The following is a 15387-nucleotide window of genomic DNA, read 5'->3' as shown; positions in this document are numbered from 1 at the left end:
GTCAAAGAGTACACAAGTTGCACAAGTGTTGAGCAAAGTTTGTTTAAGCAATTTGTGACCAAAGACAAAGTTTCACCATAGTTCATCATTTTTGTGAAGAAGTTGCTGTATTTGTACACTATAGGGTTTTGTGACCAAGCATTTTCTTGATCTTTATCGTGTGGATGAACTGAAGAACTTTGCAGCCAACAACCTTCTTTAGTTGGTGATTGAAGTTGCGTATTGGGATCCACATAATTAGTTAGTCACATTATGGGAGCCGTGCATCAAAAGGAGAAATTGTCACTACAGAACAAGTCCAATTGGGTATTGGGGTAAGGGTTCAACTGTAAGTTGGTATAAGGTACTGAGATTCCTTTACTTGTAACCGCTTGTTGTGATAATAGTGGAATTTCGAGAGTGGTGACCTTAAAATCATCCGGTGGAGTTTTTGCTATATAGGTTTTCCCAATTCGTAAACAAATCACCGTGTCAATTTATTTTCCACTGCATAATTAGTTTAATTGGTGATTTGTTTGTGCTACTACATGGTTGCATGTTAATTTGATTAATTAATTAAACTTGGTTAATTAATTAATTAATTCATCACAAGGTGTCAATACGTTTTTGGCCTATTAGAGTCTACCAATTTAATTTGTCTCTTAAAATTATAATTTATAAGAAATCTTGATACGCATTATTCTTCAATTTTATGTAAGCTTTGAATTAAAAAAAAAAAAAAAAAAAGCAGTGGAAAATTAGGTGTGAAGTTCACGAGAAAAATGCATAGACATTAGTGGCCATTTGTCAATTATTTTACAATCGGGAAAGTTTGATCACTTGAAAGAGGATGCAATTAATAAAGTTGTTTAAGACACTTCTCAGGAGGTTATAAGGGGTATTTGGTTAGTGTTTTTAAACAACTATTTTCAGTTTTTAAACAATATTTTACGCATTTCAATGCACTTTTTTATCTACACGGATTTTTACAAATATTTTTAAACAACAATTTTCAGTTTTTAAACACATATACCAAATGAGCTATGTCTTTTTTTGTTTTGAATTTTGTTATTGCACATACATTAGCTGGCATATATGTGGTGATGGAGTTCGTGGTTGTGTTTTCAATTTATTTAACAGGAGTTTTGAAATATGGGTTATTAAGAGTGATATTTTATTACAGTGATCTTTGTTTTAAGTTGAATAAATATATGGTATAGTGTATACTTTTATTTACAATGCAAATGTGTTGTGTTATTTACTTTATTTATAGTGCAAATATGTTGTATTATGTTATCTGCTCTTTTAAGTATTTAATTTTATGTTAAATAAATATATTGTGTACCATTATTTAGAGGGCAAATGTGTTGTATTAGTTATTTATTAATAGTGCAAATGTGTTGTATTATGTTCACTACTTTTTGAGTCATATACATTGATAACTATAAGATTACTTTATTCTATTCATTCCTCACGAAAAGCATGGATCTTTATTGTAATATGTTTATTTGCAGTATACCATCGTATATGGGCTTTAAGGTGCAACTACGAAAATATTTTCATTGTCAATAGACCCTAGGGTAGTGGTAGTAATCTTAAAGTAAGAATTTTCTTGAAGCTGCATTTCCATATTTGGCACAAGCACATTATGTCTTAGGGTTGAAAAAATATGAAAAGAAATGACCTAAACAAAAATAATTAGAGAATTTTTACTCAAAAAAAAAGTATAGAGAGAATTAGGTAAGATTTTATATGATTCTTAGAGTTGTTTCATTTTTTATTTATTTAATTTTATATATCGATAATTAGAGAAAAATGATTTGAACTTTAGATATTTTTATTGGAAATATTAGAAGGTGTAAATCAGTTGAGTTAAAAGACTTTTAACGAGTTGTTTTATTTAGTTATAATGTTTGATTGCTGAGTCTCGTCTTGAGACAAATTCGGATCACATTGACAAGTGCTATGTCAATAACATTTTGTGGTAGGTAACTTGTTATTAGTTTTAATTTGAATTTATCACTAAAATTATTTTTTTGCCTATTATTAACAACTTATTACTTAGAATTTTTTGTAAAATTATTATAAAAAATTGTGTCTATAATATTTCTCATATTAATATATCTATGAGTAAGTTGAATTAAAAAAAGAAAAAAGAAAAAGAAAAAGGTAACGATATATATAAATTAGGAGTCACGAGTCCTGAGGCCCATGACATGAGTGGCCGAATGTAATATTGATGTTGGGCTGGACTCATAAGAAGGAAGTCTAGTACTAGTGTATACTAAACAAAGTACAAAACTGTAAAAATGTTTGGTAGTCTGAAAGTGAAAAAAGGAAAATGGAAGAGGGAAAAAACAAACATGTTGAGTAGTAGGAGAGGGTGAAAACTCAAAAAAATGAAAATGAAAATGAAGGAGCGAATTTGCATTTAGGATTTTGGTAATTGGCGCCCAAACCAAATTGCATGTTCCCGCCAGTGTCACTGCTACTGTCCTTCTCTGTCCCTTTAAATTCGATTCATACTATGTTTTTTTATTATCAACAACAGCCAAACAAAGTCCAAAACTCCCAGACACCCATCAGATTTCTCTCTTCCCTTTTTATTTTATATATTATAGAAATATAGAATTAGAGGGTTTCATTTCATTTTTGATAAAAATTATTATCAAAAAGCAAAAGAAAAATGGGATCCGCAGCTCTCTTGGATCATGAGTCCACCGTTCCCAATGGTGAAGCAGCCCCAGCTGCAGCTAGTGCCCCTTCTGATTCTTCAATTTCTTCAGGTACCCAACTTGTTCTTTTCTCCTCAAATTTTCCTATATTTTGATTGTTGATTGCATACTGGTTGTGTTTGCTGTTTTTTTTTGATAAATCGACAATTGGGGTTGGGGAATTTGAGTCCTAAACTGACTCTAAGTGTCAGTTGAGTTAAAAGACTTTTTTTTTTTTTTTTTCTTTTTTGTGACACGATTTTCTAATAGAATCAAGAGAGACGCTCCCAAACCCCAACACCACTGCCTTGTTACAAAGCTGATTACCCCAATTTCTTTCCGCATGTTGTGCCCCCCTTTTCCTAAAATTTCGAAACCAAGCCCCAATTTGTTTCTTGAACCAGTAGTAGTATTAGAGCACTTATAGTTTAATTAGTTATGTAGGATCTCTTGCTCTTGTGCATGAGCATAAATTCCTTAGTTTATTAGGGGTGAATGCCCTTGGATTACCAGGAAATTGATTGTAGCGGGTGGGGTCAATTGTTCAGTGGTTTATTGGTTAGATATATGTCCAAAAGGGCTCTTCTTTATTGGTTAGATATTGTTCAGAGGTTTATTGGTTAAAGTATGTCTTTATATGTTATATTAATTACTCAAGAAAATTTCTCAAGGTGGTTATCTTCTCAACAAGTGGTATTAGAGTTCATAAAACCCACACACAACCTTGGAAAGACCCAACAAAGGAGTATGCCAATGGTGCTAAACAATGTTAAAGGATTTGGATTTGGCCATACCCACCTTGGATTTGAAATAACATCTAACCTGATGGAGTTTTAGAAATCCTTAGCCATAGTTCAATAGATTTGAAGTTCTCCTATGTAAAATTTATAATCAAAATCCAAATTTAAGTATCCAAACACAACCTTAACTTGTAAAAATTAGAAATTTGCCCTTGAATTCAGAATTTACTATTAGTTGTAAGAACCCAAATTAAAACTGTTACCCTAAAGCACATGTAATTAGACCCTTACAACCACATGAATTTGGAGTTCATAAGGGAATGAAATAGAATGATCATAAATGAATGAAAAGTATATTTAAGTAAGGGAAATGAATAAAAAAGAAAGAAATGAAATGGAATTAAATAATTTTGTTTAGATGTTTTAAAATAAGAGGAAATTTCACTTTATCACTCTAAAATATACTTCATGTTATACTTTAAACTTTTCAAATACACTTTTTGCACGCTAAACTATGACCATTGTTACACTTTGCACTTTGATGTTAAGTTTGTTGTTAATTTGGATGGAAAAATATGACATCACGTGAAAATACTTAATTACTCATTTTCTTAATGCATCAAAAACAAAAGATAAATTACAATTTAGTACTCTAAACTATACTCCTTGTTATACTTTGCATTCTAAACTTTAAATTTTTATTCAAGTTAACAACAAAATTAACGGCAAGGTAACAAGAGTCATAATTTAGGGTGTAAAATGTGTGTTTGAAAAGTTTAGAGTTCAAAGTGTAACATGAGGATGGTTAAGTGTATTTTTTCTTAAAATTAAGTAATGGAAATGAATAAAAGGTAAGTAACTTTGTTTGGGAGTAATGCAGAAGAAAAAGAATGTAAGTAACCTTGTTTAGTTTAATATTCATTAAATCTAATTTTATTTTCCTCAATTTTGGGAGAATAAAAATTTGAAGTTTTAAGGAAATAGAGAGGAATGAGTATTTCTTTTAACTTATTCTATTTTCTCATACTTAAACTCCCAAACAAGGGAAGTGAATGCTATTTTAAATTATTATTTTCATTTCTTTCTATTCCTTTCCTTTACTTTCTTCCTAAATTATTATTTTCATTTCTTTTTATTCCATTCATTTCCCTCCTCCCAAACAAGAGCTTAGTTAAATTAAACCTTGCAATTTGACTCTAAAAAATAAGTAGGGAATAGGCGAATTTGCATGGTATTAATAAATCAATCTTTCCATGGCTCCATGAGGGTGTGCACCCACACGTATACTCAAGTTTCAACCATTGGAGGCTTGTTGAGAGAGAGAGAGAGAGAGAGAGAGAGAGAGAGAGAGAGAGAGAGAGTTTCCAGCTCTCTCAGGTTTTCAAACTGGTGGGATTCTGACTGCCCAAAGGTTGGTATTATTTGATTGGGGTGAATTGAATGTTATTTTAGAAACCATACCTGCTTGTGCGTGAAAAAAGTATGAAGTTTTCCCATAATTACAGCAAGTCCTGTATTTGGCCATTTATGTATGTTGTCATGTGTCCTGCATCTTTTAAACATGGTTGAACTGATTTTGTTGTAGGAACGAAGAAAAAGAAAAGCAAGAAAAATTGTCCACAAACTAAAAAGGCATCAGCAACTAGCAAAGCAGGAAAGAAACGAAATGTGTCTGAATGTAGTGAAGAGCCAGCTGGTTCAAGGAAAATGCCTAAGCGAGCTGCTGCATGTAAAGATTTCAAGCAGCAATCTGTTCGAATATCTGAGAAGTCTTGCCTTGTTGAAACAAAGAAGGATCAGTTAGTTGATGAAGAGTTTCTAGCTGTACGCATGACTTCTGGAAAAGATGATGGTCGCCCAAATAGAAGACTAACTGACTTTGTCTTGCATGACGAAAATGGTGTCCCGCAGCCTCTTGAGATGTTGGAAGTTGACGACATGTTTATCTCTGGACTTATATTGCCCCTTGAAGAAGAAAGTCCAGACAAAGGAAAGGAAAATGTAATCCGATGTGAGGGGTTTGGACGGCTAGAATCATGGGACATCTCTGGCTATGAAGATGGTTCTCCAGTGATATGGCTTTCTACTGATATTGCTGATTATCACTGCCTTAGACCTTCAAGTAGCTACAAGAAGTTTTATGATCATTTCTTTGAAAAGGCCCATGCTTGTGTAGAAGTCTATAAAAGGCTGTCAAGATCTTCTGGAGGTAACCCTGACTCCACTCTAGATGAATTGCTTGCTGGAGTTGTTCGTTCAATGAGTGGAAACAAGCACTTTTTTGGTGGGGCATCTATCAAGGACTTTGTTACATCTCAAGGAGAGTTTATTTATAATCAATTGATAGGTTTGGATGAGACATCCAAGAATGATCAGATGTTTGCAGAGATGCCTGCTCTTGCTGCCCTAAGAGATGAGAGTAGAAAGCATGGAAGCTTTATGCAAGCAAAAGCATCATCTATGGGTGGGAGCTTAACAATTGGTGCAAAATTAGGAGATGGAGAGAATAAAAAGAATCATACTGGTTCATCCATAACTGCAGTGGAGGAAAATGAGGATGTAAAGTTAGCAAGGCTCTTGCAAGAAGAAGAGTACTGGAAGTCAATGAAACAGAAAAAAAGTCAGGGTTCAGCCTCCATGTCCAGCAAATTCTACATTAAAATTAATGAAGATGAAATTGCTAATGATTATCCTCTACCTGCTTATTACAAGAACTCCATAGAAGAAACTGATGAATTAATAGTTTTTGAAAGTGATACTATATGTGACACTGATGAACTCCCTCGAAGTATGCTTCATAATTGGTCACTCTACAACTCGGACTCAAGGTTAATTTCTTTGGAACTTCTTCCAATGAAACCATGTTCAGATATTGATGTCACTATTTTTGGGTCGGGAGTTATGACTGCTGATGATGGAAGTGGATTCTGTCTTGAAACCGATCCTAATCAGTCTTCTGCGTGTGGCTCAGTAACACAAGATGCTGATGGCATTCCAATTTATTTAAGTTCCATAAAGGAATGGATGATTGAATTTGGTTCATCAATGGTTTTCATTTCAATCCGTACTGACATGGCCTGGTATGAGCATTTTTCTCACATTAAATTGTGGCATACTATCTTGTATATTTCTTTCTCAATAGAGGCTACTGAAGATTAACTCTCTTTTGTGTGTGTGTGTGCACATGTGTATTTGGGATTTTTATGAATAAGTGGGAACCACAAATAAATTTCATGTTAAAGGTGTATGTTGGTATTGTGAATTATTTGTGATTGTGACTTATTACCTGCAATTTAAGATATTCATAACTATCATCTATGCATCCAAAAAAAAAAAAAAATGAGAGAGAGAGGGGGGGGGGGGGGTGGGCTTGACAGGAAAGGAATCTATATATGAAATATGTGTCAATAATGTTTCTGATTTCTCTCATTCTCTTTAGGTATAGACTTGGCAAGCCATCAAAGCAGTATGCTTCATGGTATGAACCGGTTTTGAAGACAGCCAGGCTTGCAATAAGTATCATCACATTGTTGAAGGAGCAGAGCCGAGTTGCACGGCTTTCTTTTGCAGATGTTGTCAAAAGAGTTTCAGAGTTCAAGAAGGATCATTGTGCATACATTTCTTCTGATCCAGCAGTTGTAGAGAGATATGTAGTTGTACACGGACAGATAGTGCTGCAACTGTTTGCAGAGTTTCCAGATGATAAGATCAAGAGGTGTGCATTTGTGATTGGTCTTACAAGTAAAATGGAGGAGAGACATCACACAAAATGGTTAGTGAAGAAGAAAAAGGTTGTGCCAAAGGGTGAACCAAATTTGAATCCAAGAGCAGCAATGGCACCTGTTGCATCCAAGAGGAAGGTTATGCAGGCTACAACAACAAGGTTAATCAACCGAATTTGGGGGGAGTACTATTCACATTACTCTCCAGAAGATTCAAAAGAAGGAACCACTTGTGATTTGAAAGAGGAGAAAGAGGAGGATGAAGTTGAGGAGCAAGAGGAAAATGAAGAAGATGATGCTGAAGAGGATAATTTATTAGATACAAAGGCAACTCAAAAACCTCGTACAATCTCAAAAAGAACTAATTTGTACTCTATGAACAAGGAAATTATATGGGATGAGGAGTCTGCTGGAAAAACATGCTCTGGTGAAGTGCTTTATAAAAAAGCCATTGTTCGTGGAGAGGTGATTGTTGTAGGAGGTGCTGTTTTGGTGGAAGATGATGAATCAGATGAATTTCCTGTGATCTATTTAGTGGAGTACATGTTTGAAACATTGAATGGAAGCAAAATGTTCCATGGAAGAATAATGCACCGAGGTTCTCAGACTGTTCTGGGAAATGCTGCTAATGACAGGGAGATATTTTTGACAAATGAGTGCATAACCTTGGGATTGGTGGATGTCAAACAGACAATTGTTTTGGATATTCGCATAAAGCCGTGGGGACATCAGCATAGGAAGGATAATGCTAATGCTGATAAAATTGATAGAGCAAGAGCAGAAGAGAAAAAGAGGAAGGGTTTGCCAATTGAATATTACTGCAAAAGCTTGTACTGGCCTGAGAGGGGTGCTTTCTTTAGTCTTCCATTAGAAACTATGGGTCAGGGTTCAGGCTTCTGCTACTCTTGTGAAATAAAAGAAGCACAGATGGACAAGGAAATTTTTAAAGTAAATTCAACGAAGACCTGTTTTGTAAACAGGGGAACTGAATATACTGTTCATGATTATGTCTATGTCAGCCCCCATCACTTTGCAGTGGAAAGTACGGAGCAATCAACTTTCAAGGGTGGAAGAAACGTAGGGCTGAGACCTTATGTTGTGTGCCAAGTGTTGGAGATTGTCACAAAGGAATCCAAACAAACTGACATAAAATCTACCAAGGTTAAAGTCAGAAGGTTTTTCAGACCAGAAGACATTTCAGTTGAGAAGGCATACTCCTCTGACATTCGGGAGGTAAGAGCTTGTGTAAAAGATCATTTGTCTTAAGTATATGTGCCTTTAGTTTTTCTTTTTTTTTCATGTCTTGATTATCTTTTGTTTGTGTTCTATGAATTCATTTATGATTTTACCATTGATTTCTTATAATCTTTGTTTCTAAGATTTTCTTTATATTTCAAATTTACAGGTATATTACAGCGAAGAAACAGATGTTATTCCTGTTGAAGATATAGAAGGAAAATGTGAAGTAAGAAAGAAGAATGATGTCCCAGCATGCAATGCTCCCGCCATCTTCCAACATATTTTCTTCTGTGAACGCCTGTATGATCCTTCTAAGGGGTCTCTCAAGCAGGTATTCTGTCTTCTGCTCCCTCATATAGTGTCACAAACTTATAAATTTGATCAAACCATGGAAAATGAGTAAACCATATTTAACTTGCAAATTATTTTATTGTATCATATACTGGATTTATAGAAAAACTGTGCTCTATTGGAGTGTAAAATTTTCTTCCATCTCTTTTGTGGACAGTTGCCTGCCCATATCAAACTAAGATACTCAACTGTAGATGAAACTGGTGATGCTGCATCTCGAAGAAAAAAGGGAAAGTGTAAAGAGGGAGAAGATGATTTAGAACACGACAATCAAAGAGAAGCTTCCAAGGCGAATTGTTTGGCAACATTAGATATTTTTGCTGGTTGTGGTGGTTTGTCAGAGGGATTGCATCAGTCTGGTAAATTCAACTCTCTTTTTCCCTTTTTTCTTTTGTTTCTTTTAATTGCTACAGTGATAAATTTGGTCTTATATACTATTAAGGCACTTGATGATTGGCTATTTGCTGCACCCAAAAAATGCAGGTGTCTCATCAACCAAGTGGGCAATTGAGTATGAAGAACCTGCTGGAGATGCTTTTAAACTCAATCATCCAGAGTCACTGGTGTTTATTAAGAACTGCAATGTTATTCTTCGGTAAATAGTTGCTTTGAGATGAAAACCTTCTGTAATTCTTGAGTGGCCTGCTAATCTTTTGTAATACAGGGCTGTGATGGAGAAGTGTGGGGATACAGATGACTGCATATCAACTACTGAAGCTGCAGACTTAGCTTCAGCTCTTCATGAGAAGGAGATTAATGATTTGCCTTTGCCAGGACAAGTAGATTTCATCAATGGAGGGCCTCCATGTCAGGTTTGAGCAGATTTGGCCTCTTTCCCACTTACTGTTCATGACTATTTGTCTTGGGAATTTGTTGACAATAGCACTTAAATGAAAGCTACATTTTTCTGTAGGGTTTCTCTGGGATGAATAGGTTCAGTGACAGTAGTTGGAGTAAAGTTCAGTGTGAAATGATCTTAGCATTCTTATCCTTTGCTGATTACTTCCGGCCAAAGTATTTCCTCCTAGAGAATGTGAGGAACTTTGTGTCCTTCAATAAAGGGCAGACATTCCGTTTAACTCTTGCTTCGCTTCTTGAGATGGGTTATCAGGTAGATGTTGCATCACTGGTGATGTATATCTTTAGAAGTATATATACAGATGGTTCAATACTTGTGCATGTCTTTGAGTGGTAGATGTATAGTGTCTGTTTGCATTTATGTATATGTGAGTGGAGATTGTGCAGCTTATGGGCATTGGTTTTTGATCTTAGGTGAGGTTTGGTATATTGGAAGCTGGCGCTTATGGTGTTTCTCAGTCAAGAAAACGTGCATTTATATGGGCAGCCTCCCCTGAAGAGATACTCCCTGAGTGGCCAGAGCCAATGCATGTCTTTGCTGCCCCAGAGTTGAAAATAACATTATCAGAAAATTTGCAGTATGCTGCTGCCCGGAGTACTGCCAGTGGAGCCCCTTTCCGTGCAATAACTGTAAGAGATACAATTGGTGATCTCCCAGCTGTTGGGAATGGTGCCTCTAAGGCAAATTTGGAGGTATGCCTAGTAGTTTCATACATGTTTTTGGTATTCGTTCACACTAATCAAAATTTGACTGGCCTTTAGTACAACTCTGACCTTCTGTTTTACAGTATCAAAATGACCCGGTTTCATGGTTCCAAAAGAAAATTCGAGGCAATATGGTTGTTGTGACTGATCATATATCCAAAGAAATGAATGAGCTCAATCTCATTCGATGTCAGAGAATTCCAAAGCGGCCAGGTGCTGATTGGCATGACCTTCCAGATGAAAAGGTATAGAATGAAATAAGTTAGTTCTGAGTTTATTAACCTATTGCTTGTGATTGTAAAGCTCATATATTTTTTTTCTTGTATCTGCAATTTATGATTTCAATAAAATGCAGGTAAAATTGTCTACAGGACAAGTTGTTGATTTGATACCATGGTGCCTGCCAAACACAGCCAAGCGACACAATCAGTGGAAGGGGTTGTTTGGCAGGTTGGATTGGGAAGGGAACTTCCCAACTTCCATCACAGATCCTCAACCAATGGGGAAGGTGGGAATGTGCTTTCACCCTGAACAGGACAGGATCCTTACAGTTCGTGAATGTGCTCGATCTCAAGTAAGCACTCCATGTCCTTTGATCATTACATTGATTGCCATCAGTATATGAGAATCGGAAATCATTTAGATGGAGTTAAACTTATTGAATTAATTAGAAGATGTGATGAAGTCAAAGGGCTATCCTCAAAGCGAAGGATTAAAGAAAATATGAGAAGTGAAGCATTTTACTATTTAATTAAACAAAGTGGACTAATTCTAGATTTTGAGAATTATTTGGAACATGATCTGATGTACATATAAGTAGTAGAAATAACAAGTTATAATAAAATGAATTCACAACCTAATCAAGATACCTATATTGCAGGGTTTCCCAGATAGGTATCAATTTGCTGGTAATATCATCCACAAGCACAGGCAGATAGGTAATGCTGTTCCTCCAACGTTGGCATATGCACTAGGGAGAAAACTCAAGGAAGCGGTTGACAGTAAGAGGTGTAAATAGTGGGTCGGCTATCTTTTATCATCCTTCTGATTGATTGTTGCATTGAAGCAAATTCTTTTAACGGGGATCAATGTAAACATTTTTGGATAATTCTCCATTTGATTGTTTATAGAAAGTGAAAGTTCACAAAAGTTGTAGTACTTTTTTTTTTTTTTTAAACGTAATAAAAAATCAACAATAACAATGCTACTCATTTTGAACTTGGTAACGGCGCTACTACGACAATAAAGTGAATAAATTGCATTTCAACATATCAAACCAAACACTCTTGTACACTTTATGGAAGGTTGGGGGGGATCCAATTTCATTGCGAGTATATCATTTGGAAAATTAAGTATGGTCAATTTTGTTATTTCATCATTTCTAGTAATTGTTAGAAGAGAAAACATTAGGTTCGGAGGTGGCATAAAACACTGGTTTTACGCCACCCAATCAGCCCACGCCACGTTAGAAAAAAAGCTCCAGCAATAATTCCTCTCCAAACAGCCAAAACATGTCACGCCAGAAATCAGAAAGACCCCAAAAGCTCTCACTCCTTTCCTCTGTTTCTTTCATGCCAAACCTCCATCACCGCCGTAGCCTGATTGTCGGAGCTTGAGCTTAAAGAAACAGTAGATCTCAAAAAAAAAAAAAAACAACCTGCTCGCACGCTCACAGCTTCCTTCACGCCGAACCTCCACCACCGCCACACAGATCGTCGGAGCAAAACCAGTTCGAAGAAGAAGAGTTCCCGGAGCTTGGAAACAAACCGGAGCCGCTGTAAGCCACGATCCAAAGGTTTGTTTTTCATGATTTTCCCTTTTCTCCAATTTGGATTTCGAATTGGGTGTTCTGATTTTTTGTTTGCTTCATCGGAAAGTTTCAAATTTTGAGCATTTGCTTTTTGATGAGAACGGAGGGTGAGTGTTTGTTCATATCTTGTATTGTTCTAATGGAAGATGTTGTGTTGGGTTTTGATGTGATTTGGGGTTTGTTTGGTTTTTGAATTAGGGATGTTTGATTGATTTGATTAAGTTAGATTGACTGTTAGATAAATTGGCTTTAGATGTACAATGTGATGGGATCGAGTTTGGAAATGATAATTGAATACTGAAATGGAACTTGCTGTGAAGAATCTGGCAATTGTGTTGAAAGTTTGAAAATTTGTTTTACTTTTTCACAAGTGGGTTTTTATTGGGTTGCTATAGCTGTATTATGCTTATAAGATTGATATTGTGTTTTTTCTGATTTCTTTTGTTGTGGTTTGAACTGGGTAAATTTTGGTTTTTGAAGTTTATGTTGGGTTGCTGGAGTATTTTTTTTGTATGTTTATTCATGTGTATGTGGATTTTACTTGGTGCAATATTGATATGTGTATGTTGGGTTGCTGGAGCTTTTGTATTTGTTTGCTAGAGATTAAGGGCACTTATTAGTCATTGGTATCCACGACAAAATTTTGTTTAGTGTTTATTCATCTATGCTTGATGCTACTTGGGAAGTCTTGCTAGCTTGCTATTTTGGAAGCAAACAAATTAGCTTTATCTTCTATATATGAATTTTGCTATTGTGGTTCTGTTTTGGTTCTGTAGGTTTGTAGGTTGTGTTGCTTTGTCTGGCTGGGGCTTATTTGAGGTTCCTTTTGGTTTGTTTTTGTTGGTCTCCCTTTTAAGAGCCTTGTCTGTATTGTTGCTGGTTTGGGTTGTGTGGTTCTGTTTTGTTGCTGGTTCTCCAGCTCTTTCAATAAAGATTCTTGATTATCAAAAAAAAAAAAAAAAAAAACACAATGTTAATAGATTAGGAGGAGGGTCTGTTAAATTTGTGCTTTGATGTGTGTGTTTATATTTTTATCTTTCGAAATTCATCAAACACTAGGTTTTTCAAATCTTTTTACAGCCCCACGTGTTCTAACATTGAGAATAAGAATCACCTCAGTATGGAGGATTCTAGTGCTACATGGCCATGAGAATCAATTACATATTCAGTTTTTGGTAACTTTGGTGGCAGGGTGGTGAAGCAAGAAATGGTGAATATTGGAAAGGATGTAACTGAGCTGCTATCACACCAAGAAACAAGCAAAGCATGGGAGAAGAAGTCAAAGTCTTACATCATCTTCAAGGATTAGCTCAAGAGCATTCTCCTCTTCTTTCCTTTGTTTGAATCTGGCATTATCGGAAGGCAGTCGAAAAAGAGGCATAGTTTTGCTCCTCAGGATTGTTTTTGGAGTGTTTGGAAGGAGAATGGCTGCCAATTTGTTTTTGTTTTTTTTTTCTTTGGGGCTTGTAGGGTAGGGGTTAGTAGGCATCAAAGAATTAGCTAGAAAATCAAAAAGTAATGATTTGTCATTGAAGATGGAGCATTGATCCCATCTGAAATTTGTACTCACAGCTTTGTTTTCCACAATATCTGTGCTAGAGTCTTTACAAGTGAATACATCAAGTTACAGTTATATATTGTTAATACTTCTCATTTCTATAGTTATTTCTTCTTTGGTGCTTATACATGTACAGCACAGTGAATCAAGTTATAAGTTTGTCAAACATTGGGAAGATGAGAAAATGTTTATGTTTCCCGTGTTTGAACTTCCAAACATAGAGAATACATTCACCTGAAATAAAACCTGTTACAATTTTTTCTATAAAAGTTTCTAATTGAGAATATATTCCCTTGAAATAATACCTGTCACAAAAAAAGCTTTCATAATTTTTTCTATAAAAGTTTCTAATTGAGAGTACATTCACTTGAAATAAAACTTATCACAATTTTTTCTATAGCAATTCACCTGAAATAAAACCTGTCACAATTTTTTTATTATAAAAGTTTCTAATTGAGAATACATTCACCTGAAATAAAACCTGTCACAATTTAATTCATAAAAGATCAAATGATTGACCATACATCTTGATATAAAATTTGTCACATTTCTTTTGGAAATTTCTAATTGAGAATACATTCATCTAGAATAAAACCTGCCATAGTTCAATATACAAAAAAGATGACCTTACGTTGGAAATACAAAAAAGAAGATGGTTCTATGTCTATCCACCACAATTTAAACATTATATAAAAAACAAAAGAATACAAAAGAAAAGAAAAATTCATATTTTGCAATTCAAGTAATTTTATATTTCAATATGACCTATAAAAAACAAAAGAAAAGAAAAATTCATAAGCAACAATTAAGAATACATTTAAAATTTGTGCTATTACAATACTAAACTTGCCCAATTTGGCAAACTTGTTCTATTACAAAATTAAAATTTAATTGGAAAATTTTACGCTAATATTACAATTATCATTGACAATAGGAGAAAATTGACATTGGTACATATAGCTCCAAGAACATAAAACAGCTATCAAATAGCTCCAAGTACATTGGTACATTTGTACATATAGCTCCACTCAATAAACTTTATTACATAAAACAACTCTAAGTACATCCTTATTTGCACTTTGGTACATATAGAGAGCAAATTGACATTACAAGTAGGAGAAAATTGACATTACAAGTATGAGTAAATTATATTTGAAACTAAAAATATTTTAATAGTTATCAAATAAATGATACCAGCTGTGTCCTAGAGGTTAAAGTTGACAGCAGAGAATTCAATAACCACGGTAAGTAAACTTGTCGGAAAGGCACCTGTAAGAAGCAAAATTGAAAGAAATACAAATCCAAGAAAAAAAAAAAAGGAAACAATTCAATCAAGGTTTTAAGTCAAGGTTTAAAAAAAAAAGGAAACACAAATTGAAAAATTGAAAGAAATATATATAGGAAACAATTCAGCAATCCTATCGTACAATAAGTAACAAACTCAACTCTGCCCTTCATACAGTGAAGCAGTCAAGTCAGTCAAATTACGATTAAATTCAACTTGCAAATGCAGTCCATATTATATTCAACCTCTCATTGTTCTAAGAAGTGTGTGTGAAAGTCACGACATAAATCAATCCACTTGTTATGTTTGTTTGGTGTGAAAGAGTGCTGTGTCATGGCACAAAATAGTGTTTCTCTAGTTATGTGTAAGAAAGATCTTTGACTGTATCTAAGCTTCAAGTTTATTGAGTCTTTGTACCGCTATTAT

At 34.7% G+C, this 15387-nt stretch overlaps 1 protein-coding gene across 1 annotated transcript; it reads left to right on the top strand.

Annotated features, from left to right (window-relative positions):
- The first annotated feature begins 2307 nt into the window (after positions 1 to 2307).
- Positions 2308 to 13762, top strand: LOC111984282 (DNA (cytosine-5)-methyltransferase 1). Its single transcript, XM_024015905.2, has 13 exons — positions 2308 to 2765; positions 5019 to 6513; positions 6873 to 8388; positions 8561 to 8725; positions 8903 to 9104; positions 9229 to 9340; positions 9410 to 9557; positions 9659 to 9856; positions 10018 to 10296; positions 10392 to 10553; positions 10664 to 10882; positions 11189 to 12103; positions 13310 to 13762. Exons 1-12 carry the CDS (start codon positions 2666 to 2668, stop codon positions 11324 to 11326), a joined length of 4734 nt encoding a protein of 1577 aa, XP_023871673.2. The 5' UTR covers positions 2308 to 2665; the 3' UTR covers positions 11327 to 12103; positions 13310 to 13762.
- Positions 13763 to 15387: the final 1625 nt, after the last annotated feature.

The sequence above is a fragment of the Quercus suber genome, unplaced genomic scaffold, assembly GCF_002906115.3.
Source record: "Quercus suber isolate HL8 unplaced genomic scaffold, Cork oak 2.0 scaffold_392, whole genome shotgun sequence".
Lineage (NCBI taxonomy): Eukaryota > Viridiplantae > Streptophyta > Magnoliopsida > Fagales > Fagaceae > Quercus > Quercus suber.
This window is presented reverse-complemented; position numbering and strand designations above follow the sequence as displayed.